Below are 17,816 nucleotides of genomic sequence, written 5' to 3'. Positions count from 1 at the left end.
GGATTTTAATAGTCTTTTAAGCAGGCATGGCCTCCTCGATGGACGACCCTGTGGAGAGGCTTCAGGATGAAGTCTCTTGTTCCATCTGCCTGGAGTATCTGAGGGACCCAGTGACCATCGACTGTGGCCACAACTTCTGCCAGGCTTGCATCTCAGACTATTGCGAGCGAGGAGCTGGTTCCATAACCGGGGCAGCTCTCTGCCCCCAGTGCCGGGCGGGGTTTTTGCTAAGCAGCTCCCGCCCCAACAAGCAGCTGGCCAATATCGTGGAGGGCATTGAGCGGCTGGCTCGGAGGCCCAGCCAAGGACTTGCTGAGGCCCTGTGTGAGAAGCATGGCAAAAAGATGAGGCTTTTCTGCCAGGACGATGGGGAGTCCATTTGCTTAGTGTGTGACAAATCTCGGGAGCATCATATGCACTCGGTGCTGCCCATTGAGGAGGCTGCTCACGATTACAAGGTAAGGAGGAAGCTGGGTCTGGGTTCCAAATAGGAAGCCCTGAAGTGAGGACAGGCTGGGCTTCTTTGTCTGTCCAAATCCTCACTGGGGAGGCTTTGGGCCAGTTACACATGCTCAGTCCAGCTTACCTCATAAGGTTGTTGTTTTTGAGGGTAGACCTCTCAGGTAAACCTCCTTTGCTGTTGGGGAGAAAGTGGGGTATATAAGTGAAACATAAATGTAGAAAACTCTTACTATTCTTAGATTCAAATTGTCCAGGCAGTATTCAACTCTTCTTCCCTACATCAATGGGTTTCTGCTAGAAGGGTAGTGTTGTCACATGCAAATGATACACAGTTTCGTCAAATAACCCAATCTGCCTAATTTACACAATGATAAGCTCATGTGGGGGATGTCATTGTTGCTGCTAACCATTGTGTGGGCCTATATATTCTCTTTTTTGTTTTTAAAACAGCTTTCCATGAGTCTCAACTTTATTTTGGTAGAGAAAAATACATAAATGACGAAAGTGTCTAGCAGTGTCTCAACCACCTTGGCCTTGAGGGGCTATGAACATTTATTAGGTTTTTTGAACATAATACAAGATTAATTTTGCTACTCTCAAAATCCTTACTGCACATTGCTTGGGAAAATTAATCTTTGCCCTTGCTCTGTGGATCTGCAGAACAACCTTGGGAGGTTTCATGAACATTAAAAGGAGGGGAAATGTTGCCTTCCATTTCTCGGCTTTTTAAGATCCTTGAAGTAGTACATATGAATCTCCTTGTGGCCTCCCATCCAGGCACTTTTAGTTTCCAAAGTCTTACAGCATCGGCTGCTCTGAGATCTCTCTCTGAACCACATGTTTTGATTAGCTTGAAACTCTTAAGATTCTTTCAAAGTTGCAGATTTTTTTTAAGGCCAATATTCCCTCGTGTTCCCATGCAATCTTGTCCTTACCTTTCTTTAAATGCTGCCTATAATCCAGAGGTGGCTTGTTTCTTCCGGAACCAGTTCTGATAGAAATACTTTTAGCTTTCAGTACCTGAGAACTTTCCAAATGAAGCCTGGCAGGAACCATTTTCATGGTTGGTATCATTGCTCTTCTTTCCTTCGTAGTTGTTGACAACTTTCTTCATGCAACAATTATAGACTAACCAAACTGGACTCTGCAAGATCTCCTATATTCACCATGCAACATTACAAGCTTACAGAGAGGATGTAGTTTGTGATATGTTTTATTTCTGTGCTTTGAAGAGGCAGCATTGGGATGGAGAGAAACCTAGGGGAATTCCTAATGAAACCCACAAGCTTACTTCCTTCCCTCTTAAAGAAGTAATTGCCTTTTTTGGGTGGTCTTCTAAAAGCAATAATGTTGAAGCCCCTGCAAAATGTTAAAAGAAATATAAACCCAATGGTGGGATTCAGCCAGTTCGCACCACTTCGGCAGAACCGGTAGCTAATTTTTTGTTGCCCAGGCCCAGAATGGACTTCCGGAAGCGGCATCCACACAGAGAACCAGTCGTTCACATATTTGAATCCCACCACTGAATAAGCCCCTCTAATATGAGAATTGTACAAAGCTGTTCATCATCTTGTTTAATTTTAACCAATTATACATCTCTGTTTTTTACAATAGCTATAGCTTCTAAAAATATCTGTATCTTACAGCCAAACGTTACACAACTTTTTTTCTTTTATTCCCAAAGCCCACATTGAGTACGGGTGTGTGTATGGGGAAAAAGGAATGTACTGAGCAGGATTATGTTACAAAGTGGATAGCATCTCATTATGAAGATGGATAGGTTATGCATTTTCCAGGAATGTTACTTTTTGAAAGGGTGTTTTTGTTTCTTTGTTTGGGAAGCATATATTGGTAATTAAGAGTACAGCTTTCCTGTATATCCAGCCTCAGAATTATGAGAAATTATGCTGCTTATTTTTGTATGTCATCTAAGCAAAACATCCAACAAAATCCTTTCTCTTTTCTGGGCCAATTTCCTCCTTCCCCCTATCTTTCCATGACTGTCTGACTCTAACTAGAAGAAATGTTTTTGTAAACTTGCTAATTGCTTTTAATCTTAAATTGTTCTCAGATTTAATTTATATACTTCCCAGATTAAATTTGTTAGATCGCGCAGGCAGTAAGACACGAGTCGAGTGACAGTCAGCTCTCGGTTTATTGGCAAGGCATAAAGTAAATCCGGACTGGCTCTCTGGGCCAGGGAAGCCCTCTTTTATGGGATTCCCCTGGCTTGTAATCACACAATTCCATTGGCTGGCAAGACCCTGTTGCTAGTTAGCCAACCAGCAATGGGCATGAAACTGTATGCAGATGGAAAAGGGCAATCACCCTTAATGGGCGATCAATGGTGAAAGGCAATCACCCTTAATGGGTGATCAGGATATGCATAGGGGATTAAGGGGGGGGGGAATACAAAGAACACAACAAAATTTTTATACTTCTATAGGCACTGACCATCAAAATTAGTAATCCGAAAGAAAAAAGTAGTTATTTTTAACAAACGCATATATTAGAAAGCAAACAAACAGCTAGAAACAGCTCTGTTAAGATATTTGTATATGGCGGTAATGTTCTACAAACATATGTTGAGCAATTCCCCCCCCCAATCCTTGTGATTCTAAGCATTACATTTAGGAATTAGGATTGCTAACTTTTTTTTCCCAACCTGGTGATTCCCCCCCCCTCATTCCTTCAGTTTTTTACAACTTGGGCAGAGTTAAGCCAAATGAACTTTTCTGAGCAGACAGACAAAAGAGTTTTAAAAAGTCACCCCTCCCTCCCATTTCTATATATCAGCTTCTAAAGTGCAATAGAACACAACTGGAAAATAAATAGAAATTCTGTTGTTATTCATTAAAAGGCAACTACACCCCCCCCTTTTCTTTCTCTTTTTCATATTATTGTGCTAACATTGTTCTGCTTGCAGCAGCAATGAGCTCACATCATTGCTGCCAACTTTTTATTCTCTTTTCCTATCTTTTTAAAAATAACAGGTGGAAGTGGAAGCATTTTCAGACAATGCTTATCTCCACATTTCACAACCTTTATCGTGAAATGTCCACCTCCTGCTTTCCTCAGGAAGTAGAGACAACCAGGTCAAACTGTTTTTCCTCTAAATAAAAAAGCCCTTGGGAAAACGTTGTAAAGCTCTTCCTTTGCTGAAATTTGGTTTTGTCAACACTTTACTGATCGTTCCTTCTTATCAGAGAATGGAACAGCTCTGTTTTCATAAAATTAATGAGTGCTTATGCTTTAAATGTCAACTTGTGGTATAAAAGTTTTTAAAACCTTATCTCTAAGCTCAGTGATTTCTCCAATAATTACTTTCTCTGGTTGGTGATCTCCTACCAACCATAAACAGAGATGAATTAACAGAAAAAGCTTCCTTGAAGCATATCTAGAGTTTTTGCTCTAGGTCAGGGGTGGGGAACGATAGTCCTTTTATGACTTGTGGACATGCTGTTGTCAAACCTTCGAACGGTTCTGTCTGCAGCCATCTTTACTTCATTTTTGGTTGCCACAGCCATGCAGGGGGGAGATGTGTTCTTTTAATTTAGCCATAACAAATACTTTCTTATGGGAACTGAAGCTGCCTACATTTTGGCAGGCTGGAGATACTGTTAGAAAGCCCGTCAAAGTAGTTAATTGGGGATTGTGATTTATGACAACTGTAGGGGTGGGGAGTTCAACTTTTACTTTGTAACCTTTGGGGGGGGGAACTTTCAGTCTTGGGTTCACCTTTGTTCGTGCCGATACTATGTAGCCATTAAAAGTATTCTTTGAGGAATGCAATTACTTCAGAGTTATTTTCTTCTGGCCTCATCTATCGGAACCATGACAGCTGTCTCAGGAATTCTGGGAGTTGAAGTCCACAAGTCATAAAGGGGCCATCGTTCCCCATCTCTGCTCTAGGTAGATCCATGGATAAGTGTTAGTGTAGACATAGTCACATTGGTAAACATAGGTAAACTTAGCCAAGAATTGTTAGTCATGAACATCATTTTGGGGGCCAGAGACTCCTGTCTTGAGATGATAGTCCTATAGAACAATGGCTAGAAAAGCTCAATTCACACAGAGATCATTCCTGAAGAAAAGAGAGGAGACTGTGGCCCTCCAAAAGTTACTGAACTATAACCTCTCCTTCACTGTTGGCCCTACTAGCTGAGGCTGCTGGGAAGTGTAGCTTTGGAGAGAGGGGGTTACAAGTTCCCAACCCCTGTGCTCCCAACTTTCCCAGTATAGTATGTTAGTTTGAAGGCGTATTCATATCTTCATCCAGGCCTCATATGCATTTTCTTTCCTAGATGAAACTCCAGGAAGCTGTGGACACTCTCAGAAAAATTCTGGCAGAAGCAATGAAGCTGGAAGTCCAAGAGAAGGAGAAAACCAGCCAATGGAAGGCAAGCCCCTAATCATGTCCCCCTGACTCTGACTAGCTCTTTTTTACCCTGAGTCCTAACTAATAGGGTCGTATGCAGATTCTTCGGTGAGGTGGCACTTCTTTAAGTGCCTGGCTAGCTTTATGGTGGGGGAGATGCATAGGGAAATCCAGCCTCTTAGAGATTCAACAGGGTTGTATACAAGGTTTTTGAACAGCTCCAAATATGCACTGTAGATCCCAAAGAAGAGATTTGCACAATCCTACTAATCATGAAGGAGTAGAAATATTAAGGGAATTGCTAGTCAGGTGCAGTAAAGTGCTATACTGCACTCCATGAATCAATGGAAAGGTGCCATCACTGCTGATGCCTGTGCTCTGTCCTTCAGGATCAAAGCCACAAGTGGTCCTGTTGTTACCATTTTAATGAAAGATAAGTGAAGAAAGCAATATTTCATATCTCTTCCCACAAAGCACCCCTGGGAAGAACAAGCAGCAGTTTCTGTCCTTAATAGGTGGTGGATGAGGATGGGCAAGTATAGGTAAAGGCTTAGAGTGGCTAGTTTAGCTACTTTGCAAATTGGAGATGTTCTGTGTCTGATATCTGTGCAATTTGGGCTATATCTCTGCATAGCTGTAATATTCTTCTGAAACAAACTAAACCAGTATCCAAAAACTAGCCTGGTGGATCTCACAATGTCAAGAAGAGGATGAAGCAGAAAAGAGTGATCAGCAATGAGTTTTGCAAGAGCATGGCAGTACTGAGAGCAGGTGCCTGAGGTTGTAAGCCCTGGAAGTAATTTATGAAAACAGCATTGTTTTCCCCACCAAAGTAATAGTAATAGAAACAAGTAGAACCATGTGAAATCCTTTTTTCGGCAAGAGCAAAGGAAATTTAATAATGGATTCCCTGGTGACAGGACTAGGAATACATAGCTGGCAGAACTGGTCCAAGAGAGCAATATGCTACAGGCCTAGTACTTTTTCAAAAGAGTGCTAAACCCAAATATACAAGGAGTTGTGAAAGATCTGACTAGCTCTTAAGATAGCTCTGGCCAGGTACTGTATTATACAAGCAGGTGCCTCTGTGTAACTGGGATATCTCTCAGCCAAGCCAAAATGGTCAAGGAAGGACAGTTTCCAGAGGAGAGGGGGTACCCTCCTCCTCCTCCTCCTCCTCCTCCTCCTCCTCCTCCTTCTCCTCCTTCTCCTTCTNCTTCTTCTTCTTCTTCTTCTTCTTCTTCTTCTTCTTCTTCTTCTTCTTCTTCTTCTTCTTCTTCTTCTTCTTCTTCTTCTTCTTCTTCTTCTTCTTCTTCTTCTTCTTCTTCTTCTTCTTCTGCCATATCCATTATTGGACATTGGCGATCATGTTGGCGATCCTGTTTTTATCAGCAGCTGCACGAAAAAGTGCTGCTGAGTTTTGTCCAAACCACCAAGCCTAAAGTGACTTAAAAGCAGTTGGACAAACCCTAAACTCTGACTGCATCAGCAACCACAAGAAATTTACCACAACAAAAATTGTATCAGGAAAAGAGTAAAAACACTATTTTCATACTGAAATAGCATAGATGACTTTTTGCTGCCTCCACAGTGGACTTGACAGAAGATAATGGTAACATGAGTCCACAGCAGAAAATAAAAGAGTTATGGGGGGGAGCTATTTGTGCAGTGGATGGGGGAAGTGAGGAACAGCCCTATATGAGGAACAGAAGCAAGGCAAACAGTGCCAAAGATGTGATGGATTAATGTGGCAGGTTCCTCATTCTCAGGGAGGCAAGAAGTACCAGCATGCACCTACTGCACGTGTATGTACGAGTGTGTTTGCTTTCTTTACCGCAAACTCATTTACAACCCAGAACATGAGTCAGCAGTAGCTATTTGGCTCAGATGTTGAGAAAGATCCACAGTTGCTCCAATTGTATCAAGGCGGCTTTAAGCTCTCCAGATTCAAAGATAAAAAGCATCGTTGAACCTGGAGAACTTCTGATCCCATAAGTGTGAGGAGCCGGTTCTGATGACCTGACCTGTGTTTGTGTGTAAGGTATTCCACACTTTCTCAGAGACTCTTGACCCTTGTTTGGGGGTTGGGATCGTCATATATGAAAGAACCACAGTTCTCAAGCGGTTCTCATTGTTTTGCTTTTTCGGTTATAAGGAATGTGGCTAAACTTCTACACAGGCAGGAAGAATGATACATTTACCCAAGACTCTTTACAATTAAACTATTGGGCTGCTCTGGATGAAAAGATTACGGAAAGGAAACCCCCTTCCCACAAAGGAGTTTCACAAAATCCTGGGCTTGCATAGACTGGTTTAGGGTTTCTGGGCAACTCCCTTTAAGAAGCAGTTAGGTTTTCAAGCGCTAGCAAACTTATTTTCCCCAGAACAAACTGAACCACAATTTACTTACATCTCCAGCTTGTCCTTGAGCACTGATTTAAAATTTACTTAGTAGCATAGATATGGATCTCTAAGCACCAATTATCCACTAAAATACCCAGAGAAACTCAAAACTCAGCAGGAAAAAGAATTCTGGAGAGATAAGCATATGACTTTTTTTTTTTAACAGTTAAAAAGTTTGTTCTGTAACACTTTAAAGGCAAACTACAAATCTGTTATAATAATAATAATAAAAAATCCACTTCAGGAGTTGCCACTATAAATATATACAAAACATGGTGCTGGGAAATAGTAAACAAGGTTATTTTAAAGACACGAAAATCAGGAAGTGCAGATGGTGACAATGACTTAAGCACTGCTGAAAGCAAAACCATGTAACTTGTCCCTCCGTTCTGGTTCAGAAGGCTGGAAGATAGGCGATGTAAAACCAATTGAAAAAAGAACTAAGAAAGCTTAAGGTGTGCCCTAGGTAAATTCACTGAAGTGGCAATCAAAGACAAAAAAACAATAAAGTATATAGGAGCAAATTATGTAAATTAGCACAGTTCACATTCCGATAGCAGATCATTTGCATAAGGACATACCGGTAAGTACTGCCAGTAAGTACTAACAATACTATTTTTTCTCTCTAAGCTACATTCCTTTTATATTATCTTCTACAACAGTGGTTCCCAAACTTTTCTATACCCCGCAGCCCTAGAATGCTTCTGATATATTCTCACACCCTTACAAAAGTTCAAAACAACGGCAATGAATTTGCATATACACTATCATTTTGAAAAGCCAAGTTTTTTGCACCCCCTGGAATATCATCTGGTTGGGAACCCCTGGTTGGGAACCCCTGTTCTACAAACTTAGTTTGAATGAAAAAAATTTTAGGGGAAAATGCAGGATGATCCAGGACTCCATTTGTTGTGGCCATCTGGATGTGGGGGAATCTACTTTGAGCTAAAGTGGATCTGTAATGGATTTATTAACTATCCATTGTTCCTTTGTCATATGCTGATGGATGTTAATTTGATCCTGACTGCAATTATATATGCTCTCTAATGTGTTATTTTCTTTCTAAGGGCAGATGCTTCAGTGTTAACCTCCTGAATGGGGGTTAGTATTATTAAGGAAAATAATGCAATATTTTAATATTAATCATTATTAAAATATTTCTTTAATATTAAAGAAATATTTTAATATATTTCTTTAATACTAAAGAAATATATTAAAGTATTTCTTTAATATTAGTTTGAATCATCCAATGTCCAGCATTGCTTTCTCTTGATGTCCCTGCTAGGATAAAGTCAAGAAACACAGAGTACTTATCATATCAGGGTTTGAAAAACGCCGCCAGGCACTGGCAGAAGAGGAACAGCTACTTTTGAAGCATCTTCAAGAGGAGGAGCTGGGAACACTAAAGAAGCTGGAGAGGAATTCAGACTTCCTTCTTGAGCAGTGTGCTGGACTGCAAAACCTCATCACAGAGATGGAACAGAAATACCAAAAACCTGCGATCTCCTTGCTCAAGGTGAGGTCTTTCAGGATGAGCCAGCTGAAAAGAGCAAGAGAAAGCAATGGCTACATGCAGCAAATTTGCCATGGCCTCTTGCTAAAGAGAGCAGCATGATGGCTCAGTGGTTAAGATGCTGGGCTTGGCAGCTGGAAAGCCCACAGCCCGGGTTTGAGACCCGAGCATTGTACAACGGGGTGAGCGCCCGTCTTTGGCTAGCTCCTGCCCACCTAGTAGTTTGAAAGCATGTAAATATGAGTAGATAAATGGGTATCACTTCGATGGGGATGAAACAGTACTCTATGACATCATACTGGCCACATTGACTGTGGAAATGTCTTCGGACAGCGCTGGCTCAGTGGCCTTGAAATGGAGATGAGCACCGTCCCTAGAGTCGGCAACGACTAGCGGAGTAAAATCGACAGGGATTCCTTGCTAAAGAGCTCAGTAATTCCTTGTAACTCTCTTTTCATGTTGTTTTGCTTTGTTTCTTGTATTATTAATCATAAAATCATTCCTGAACTGGTGCTAGAAAAGGATAGAATGTAGAATTAACAGAATGCAACCTTGGTTCATCGCCCTTTCTAGAATTTTGCAGTTGCAATAGTTTGAAGCTTGCATTATTACTGCATTTGCAATGGGACTGGATCCTGGGGAAGCTTTTTCAATTTTGTGCCTGCTATCACATGTTACGCTTTTTCTGAGCAATGTGACTTTGGAAGTTGAGGCAACAAACAAGCTGATTGATAAACTATGAACTGCATACATCCTAGATCCAGACCCTGTGCAAAATCCTATGTTATCTGATGGATAGCCTCTGACTTTGTATTTTAAGAAAATTGTAAAGCTGCTGAAAGTAATACCCCCCCCCACAACTTTCAAAAAGGACTTTGTTCCTTAGAACCTTGAGGGCCAGAAAAAAAAATATCTACCCTCCTCCCAAAAAACCAACAGATCGTATAATGTTTGATAGAGCAGCATTAACAATGGGATTCTTTATAAGTTCTTTCAGCAACTTTTTAAAAAAAATACTTGAGCCTTTACCATATTTTTTTTGTTTTTTCTTCTAGGATATTAAAAGGACCCTGACCAGGTTAGTACACTAAATTTAGACAATTGTTTGCATATTTAATTTTGAAATAAATCCTGATTGAAGTTTGTTTCAAAAGGTTGCATTTATACCCCAAAGGTACTTTTGCAGGAGGCAACTGGACTTTCTTGTTTTTCTCTGAAGATGTTTCACTTCTCATTCAAGAAGCTTCTTCAGCTCTGACTAGATGGTGGGGAATGAAAGGATTTATATTTCTTGCAGACAGCTGGTCATTTGCACACATTTGCATGACTCAGGTGACCTGAGGACACAGATAAACCTCCAAACAGCCTCAATGATTCTTCAAAAGAATGCAGATGACCAGCTGTCTGCAAGGAATATAAACCCTTCCATTCCCCACCATCCAGTCAGATCTGAAGAAGTGTCTTGGATGGGAAGTGAAATGTCTTCAAAGAAAAGCAAGAAAGTCCAGTTGCCACCTGCAAAAACATCTTTGGGACAACCTTGACCTGGATGACTGGGAATCTCCATAGACACACATATATGCACGTTGCTTTTATAAGTAATCCTCAACTTAGGACCACAACTGAGCCCAAAATTTCTGTATCATGGTTCCGACAGATGAAACTCGTCAAAGAACTTTGAGGCATTGTTTACCTTAAAGAGTAGCATAGCATCAGCAACCTAACACAATTGAAGCCAAAAACTGGATTCCCCTCCCCTGAGCACATAGTATCAAAGCACAATTTCCTCCTCCAATTAACAGTCATAAATCACAGTCTCCAATTAGTTTGAAACGCAGGCTCTCCCTCCAGTTCTCCAGGCCACCAATTCTTATCATCTTATTTCATTAACCTTGGTTCACACACTAGGTCCAGTATTATTATGTCTATCTAAACTCTCATGCACATTCCTGCCCCCCCCCAGCATCATCTAATTCTAAAAGTAAAACATAAGAAGAAAATGATTGCATCTCTAACTGTTGTCAAAGCAAAAACATCCGATGTTAGCAGCATTGACATCCTGTTGCTAAGCAAGGCAGTTGTTAAGTGAGTTGCGACCAATTTTACAACCTTTTTTTTGTGATGGTGAAGTGAATCGCTGCGGTTGCTAAGTGAATCATGAGGTTGTTAAGCAAATCCGGCTTCCCCCATTGACTTGGCTCATTGGAAGCCAGCTGGGAAGGTCACAAAGAGTGATCACATGACACCCCCCCTCCTGGGATGCTGCAACTGTCACCAATACATGCTGGTGGCCAAGAGCCTGAATTTTGATCACAGGACCGTGGGCATGCTGCAATCGTCGTAAGTGCGAGGAGTCGCTTTTTTCAGCGCTACTGTAACGTCTGAACAGTTGTTAAACCAATTGTTGTATGTCAAGAACTACCTGTGGTCAATTTCATTGTCCTTAGACTAAAAAAACCCCAAACCCGATGCTTTTAACTTCTGTGGGATAATTGATGATGCTTCTCCCTAGGAGTGAAGGACTATCCCTAAAAGAACCTCAGCCGATTTTGATGGAGTTGCAAGACTCCTATGCTGTTCCTGGGCTGATGGAGTCATTGCAAAGATACAACGGTAATTGACAGATGCTTATGTAGTGCTGGGCTCAATGTATTGGATTGGGTCCTGTGTTCCAGTTCTCACTTGACCATGGAGCTCAGAGCTTTGGACAGGCTTCCCCTCCTAGCATCACAAGATCCTTGGGGGTGACGAGGGACAAATTATGAGTCTGGCCCAAGACTTGACAGCTGTCTACCTTCACATGTTAGGACGGGAAACACAAGAGCTGTCCTGATGGTTTCTGTTTCTGCTTTCAGCGTCGGTGACCTTTGATCCGGATACAGCCAATCCTTACCTGCTCTTATCCGAGGACCGCCTCAGCGCTCAAGTGGTGGACCGGAGGCAAGATCTGCCGAAGATCTCGTCTCGCTTTGAAACATGCACTTGTTTAATGGGCCGCGAGCAGTTCAGATTTGGGAAACATTACTGGGCGGTGTGCGTGGAAGGCAAGTACAGCTGGACCCTGGGAGTGTGCAAAGAATCAGTCAGCCGCCAAGGTATCTTCACCCCCTCACCGGCAAAAGGGTTCTGGACGGTGTGGCTGAGGAATGGGGACGAGTATGCAGCACTTACGTCTCCACTCACAGAACTAGTGCTGAGATCAAAGCCAAAGCTGATTGGTATCTTCCTGGACTACGATGCAGGAGAGGTTTCTTTCTATAATAGCGATACCGGTTCCCACATCTTTACCTTCTTGGATTCCTTCTCTGAGATCCTTCGGCCTTACTTCTATCCTGGAATCCGGGCTGGGGGCCTCAACGATGCTCCCCTCATTATCCAGCCAGCCAAAGATCAGTCAAGTCTTTCTCTTCTGGCCATTGAGACCTTTTCACATCTCTAGGGCTGGTTCCAAATGACGCATTGAATCTGGAATTGGGACAACCAGGTGATGCTGTTCCTTACTTATGCTATTCTCACCTGGGTCCCTTTAACACATTTTCACCTTCTGAGACAGAGGCCATCCCTGCATCAGAAAAATGTTTCCAAATGGATCTTTGGATATGGAACAGGCATGGCTTACTCCTGTAATTTCACGAGGTGTTGCCATTCTACAGTTATTCTGTCATAAAGCCCTTTATCTCTGAATGAGTCCCCTTCTTTTTTTTCTACCCAAAAGAGGGTCTGAAAAACAATTATTGGGGATTGAGGAGGTGATGGAGTATGTACTAAGGCTGTATGTTAGCATTGGCCATTATTATTACTGTTGATGTTGGACTTTTGCAGATATTTATTTTAGTTCATATTATTATTTTCACACCTTTTGTAAATTGCTTGGATACTTCTGTTGGAAGCGATACAGAAGTACCACAAATAAATAAATAAATAAATTAAATAAATAAATAAATAAATAAATAAGGCAACAATATCCAAAATCATTTAATTTACCAGAGGAATAAACATGCAGAACTTCAAAACAGCAAGAAACCGAATTGACATAAAAGGGTTTTCTGTGGGGACAAGTGTTTATAACATCTGAGGGAAGTCTGATTTAAACTCAGATGGTTAATTTCTTTTGGGACCTTTTCTTCAGATCCTGTGGTTGGTATATGTGCTTTTTAAAAACCTCTCACGGTTTCTTTCATGTCTTTCTCTGACTTTCTCCTGTCCTTCCTCTTCCACACTTCTCCTTTTCTTTAATTCTTTGTTCGAATTACTTTTCTTTCTTCTTCTCTTCCTCCTCTTCTTTCTTTCAGCCAATTTGGCTATCTATATCTATATCATCTCTCTCTCTCTCTTTGGGAAGCCCAGTTCATACACCAAGGAAGCTGGCTATTTATTCTCTTTTTTCCAGTTTCTAGGAACTTTGCACCTTCTGCTTTGCTCATCCCTGAAACAGGAGAACGAGGGGTNCTCTCTCTCTCTCTCTCTCTCTCTCTCTCTCTCTCTCTCTCTCTCTCTCTCTCTCTCTCTCTCTCTCTCTCTCTCTCTCTCTCTCTCTCTCTCTCTCTCTCTCTCTCTCTCTCTCTCTCTCTCTCTCTCTCTCTCTCTCTCTCTCTCTCTCTCTCTCTCTCTCTCTCTCTCCTCAGTTCTGATAGTTGAACTCCATACATCTTAAAGTTGCCAAGGTTGAGAAACATTGAATTAAACGAAAGACATAGTCCTACTGTGCTACACATGTCTGCAAGTATTATAACACCCCAGTGCTGATATCTGTTTTTGCAGAACAAGTCCAATAGTTGTCACAGAATCATTTTTCTTGTGGAGGTGGGGATGTTTTAAATAATTTGTCTTAGATATACAGTACATATAAATATATATATAAAAATATTGGCAAATGATCCAGCTGTAGTCTGGACTAAATATTGGCATGTGGGTGCCAAAGTGTCTCACTCTGGATAGAAGTTTTTAAAAGCCACCTTAGAATCAAGCCAGCATGACTACAGGGCTGGAGCAACTAAAACTAAGTGTGGATATGCTCTAGAGGGCACCGCTGATGTTCACTCTTTTGTGTTGAGGGTACCAGCATCAAGATTAGGTGGCTTCTATATAGTTTGCTTATTATCTATTGCTAGTGTGGTTTATTAATATACTTAATGTTTTAGCATTATCACTTTGTTCACGTTTGTAATTTACCAAGAATGTCTTTAAAATGTTAAAACATTTCTTTGCAGGATACTCGTTCACCGCTAGAGGTCCCCCTAACCTTCTGTTAATTGTCAGGCAGAAGTCAAGAGTCTTTTTTCCAAGTTATTACAATTCTACTTGATTATGTACAAGCTGGTCTTAATGCAGAAGTATCCACAGGATCCAATGCTTTTGTCCAAATGCTGAAAGCAATGTAATGCTGTCACAATGCAAGCTCTGTGTTTTGTACATGTGTACAACGTCATTACACTTGTACAAATACCGGTAATTGACTGCCTACTTTTATTACCTTCTCGCTTTCAGAATGGATCTGTTTTCAGAGAAAAGAGACAAGCTTATGATTTATGACCCTGATTATGCATCTAAAATTTCTCCTATAGCTTTACTGGATGTAAAGCTCCAGTCAGTAAGTGAGCAGCTTCTATATCCCTTGCGGTAATCAGGTTAAAGAAACAATCATAAAAACAATAACATTCAGAATAACAATTACTCCAAGACAAACCAGAAGAACGTAGTGCTGGGAAATCCCATTAACAATAAACATTCCCATAAGGGATTTTTCAGATCCCAGAAGCTCGCTGAAACAGGCAGGTCTTAATTGCCTGTTTAAGTGTTCTGATCTCCATCAGGAGACTATTCCAGAAAAGTGGGGTTTGGGAAGGGAGACGCGACTCAAGAAGCTTGTCCCCAAAGTAGTGACTTTCCCTCAGGGGAGGGTTCTAAGGGAACCTACCCAACTTACTGCACAAGGAAAAGCTACTGGAAGAAGTGGTTCCCAAAGATCCTGAGGTCCTGAACCAAGAAGGGTTTTCAAGTAACATCCAGCACCATGAAGTGGCATCCAGAATTCAAATGGTAACCAAACCCAGTGCAGTGCTAAGAGCAGACCAACTAATATCTGTATCTACCTGAGTTACTACATTTTGGACCATCTGCAGCCCATGTAGAAAGAACACAGTAAATATAGTATTGAATAATCTCAAGAGGTCCATTCATGTCTATGTGACTCTCATGCCTTTAAGGGCCCGATGCTTTAGGTAAAATTGACCAGGAAAAAAAAAATGATACAAGAAGCACTGTGTAGCTATGAAAATGCCAGGTCTGTCTCACTTTCCTATCCTGGAATTTTAAATAAAAGATCCCACCTCTCCACACACCTGGGACAGATAAAGAGGAAGCATTAGGACATATGTTTGTTTGTTTGTTTGTTTGTTTGTTTGTTTGTTTGATTGATTGATTGATTGATTGATTGATTGAATGAATGAATAATCCATTCCTAGAGCTACCCCAGTAGCAAACACAAAAGTAACATGAGAAGGAAATCTGACACAGGAAGTGAACCTTCCTGCTTTATCAAATACAAGGGTGAAACCCAGTTCTTATCTTATGGGGGTGAACCATAATCAATTTGAAAACATTAGTCTAAGCATTCATTGTGAAGATTACATGTTGAGTCTTTTGTAATTTGCTCCAGTGATAATATAAATGATGTTTTTGCCTACTTTCCTACCAATACATTGTGAGGATGCCATAAATAGCCAGGGGAAAAAAACAACAACCATTCCAGGCCATAAAGCAAATCAATCCAGAATTTTTACTCAAGATAAAGGCTCAGCCTATTGTATATTTAACAGGTCATGGAAAGACGCAGCTCCCACAAATGCTGGCAAGAACTGAAAGAGAACAACTTTCAATTGTTGGTTTTATTGTATGCTGCCAGAATCACTTTGTGTGAGATAAGCGGCCATATTCATTTAGGAGAGGAAAGGAGAGGGGAGGGGAGGGGAGGGGAGGAGAGGGGAAGAAAGGAGAGGGTCAGTAGTAAGATAGACTTGATTTCAACAGTAATAAATGACTCACTGACAGATTTATAAAAACAAGTTGAGAACAGAGACAATCTATCTGAGTGGTGACTAACAGTCAACATTGACCATGGCATTTAATCAATTAGTTAATAAAAGAGAGTCACAAATGCCCTTATGGGAAAGCTGAAGAACTTAGGGGCAACATAAAGCAGAAGATAGAGATATGATTTTTAAAGCCGGCAAAGTGCTCCCACCACACTGTAGAATAAAAGAATACCCTTTTCTTCCAGATCAAGCTTAGAATCTATGTGAAAATATATTACCAAAAAAAGAGTGAATTGATGGGGAAATGTTCATTTTAAAGGGGAGACAAAGGATGAATGGCTACAGAAATAGTGCAGATTACCTGTGAACTCTTTTTTTGTGTGTTCTGATCCTTTCACTATGTTCTTTCAATATCAGCAGTTATTAATTTCATTATGCCATCTGTACGCATGGCACTTTACTTATGTAAAGTGGCACACACCCTGATGGCATCATGTGGACAAATATATTTTGCATATGTGGCTTTCTTCCAGATGCGGATGGATCTAGGCATCTCACGCCTTCCATCCCAGGCCTCGCCTTTTCCTGCAGCTGCTTATTTTAGTATCCTAATTCTTCTCTTGCTGGATCATATATCCCTGGAGATGCCTAACTTTGGATTTTGTGATTGTCTTGCCTAATGATGGGAGCCATCACCCTCATCTTCTCAAACAGCTCAAATTATAGCGACACCCAAAGATACACAAATGAACTTCCTAAAAGTGGAAAGGATGATACAAGTGAGATCACTCAGGATAATTGTAGGGAAGTTTGGCAATCTCTCCAGGATGTCTTAATTGTTCTTTGCCCAACTGAGTTTCTCTTGGCTGAATGCTAATTTTAAGCAGCCTATGAAACTGAGTTTTACTCAGAGTTGAAGAAGGGGTTTTCTTTTTTGGGGGGGGGGGACACAGTTAAGAATGGGGAAAGTTGCCTTACAACACAGAGTCCATAGTCTTCACTCAAATCCTCGCACCAGTTTACATATATATTTTTGAATTTGTAAACTGTTTTAGTTAAGTTGACTATGACAGCACTAGTGACAACAACAATAATAAAAGAACCACAATATATAATTACTGTTTTAGTTATAATTAACATAGTATTTCTGGCACAGAGAGCTCTTCAGCACTCAAAACCCAAAAACCTTGAACAAGCAGTTTTTAAAGAGCTTTTGGAAGACCAGAAAAGTTGGAGTCCCCCCCTTGCATAGTGGTCAAGATATTTCAAGGGGTTGCCACAGAGAATGCCTATCTTTGGGATCCTTCCCATTACACTTCTCAGTAGAGGAGGATCTTCATAGACTTTCTCTGCAAAGTAGTGCAGACAAGAAGCATGCCCAGATGAATTAATTCTACTTTATTATAAGGTTAAATCAACAAAATCTTGCAAGTTTGAAAATATGTTTCTTCCCTGTCATCTTTACAGCCCAAGAAATTGGGAGGTTGAGATGTTTCCCATGTCCACATTTGTGCTGTGGGATAAGTTGCCTCTTATCTGACCATTGCCCTGGCTGTGGCTCTTTCACCTGTCTTCCAAGGTTATTCTCACATACTATTATACTCTGCGCCCTTGGATTGGCTGGGTGGAATCTATATGGGAAAGGCGGCCTTGAAAATATCCTGAGCAACATTGGGCTATATAAGTAATAACTAGCACCTGGAATTGCACTTGTGCTGCTCCTCCAGCAATGATGTTATATAATAAGAGTGCTCAGTAACTCTATGGGCTATAACTGAAGTTTCCAAGTGGTTTTCAAGAGCATTCCTATATAAAGCAAATTACAGTAATCCATATGGGTGAGTGTTTACCTTACATGCCTTCTGTTTTCAGTAAATCTGTAACTGATATTCCAACTTAATTGAAATGCTCACCTATCAACGTGAGTTGGAGCGGGAGGGTGTCCGAGTGCTGAATTAGGACGCTGGATGACGTGAGCAGGTCCTTAACAGCTGCGAAAGCTCGTGCTTCCCTCTGGCCCCAGGTC

At 41.0% G+C, this 17,816-nt stretch overlaps 2 protein-coding genes across 2 annotated transcripts in view; both read left to right on the top strand.

The window, feature by feature from the left end:
• LOC107288965 (E3 ubiquitin-protein ligase TRIM58) lies at positions 1-12,669 on the top strand. The gene is made up of 6 exons (XM_015817645.1): positions 1-458; positions 4,767-4,862; positions 8,529-8,759; positions 9,812-9,834; positions 11,269-11,369; positions 11,612-12,669. Exons 1-6 carry the CDS (start codon positions 27-29, stop codon positions 12,193-12,195), a joined length of 1,467 nt encoding a protein of 488 aa, XP_015673131.1. The 5' UTR covers positions 1-26; the 3' UTR covers positions 12,196-12,669.
• Positions 12,670-16,472: 3,803 nt separating this feature from the next.
• ENDOU (endonuclease, poly(U) specific) overlaps positions 16,473-17,816 on the top strand; it is a gene marked incomplete at its 3' end in the record, with an annotated part of 26,753 nt that continues 25,409 nt past the window's right edge. The window contains 1 exon segment of the mRNA XM_015817650.2: positions 16,473-16,569. Within this exon segment, the coding sequence (XP_015673136.2) occupies positions 16,473-16,569 (97 nt within the window).

Source organism: Protobothrops mucrosquamatus, unplaced genomic scaffold (genome assembly GCF_001527695.2).
Source record: "Protobothrops mucrosquamatus isolate PMUCROS unplaced genomic scaffold, P.Mucros_1.0 scaffold616, whole genome shotgun sequence".
In the NCBI taxonomy this organism is placed as follows: domain Eukaryota; kingdom Metazoa; phylum Chordata; class Lepidosauria; order Squamata; family Viperidae; genus Protobothrops; species Protobothrops mucrosquamatus.
Note: the sequence above shows the minus strand (reverse complement) of the source record. Positions and strands in the feature narration are given on the sequence as shown.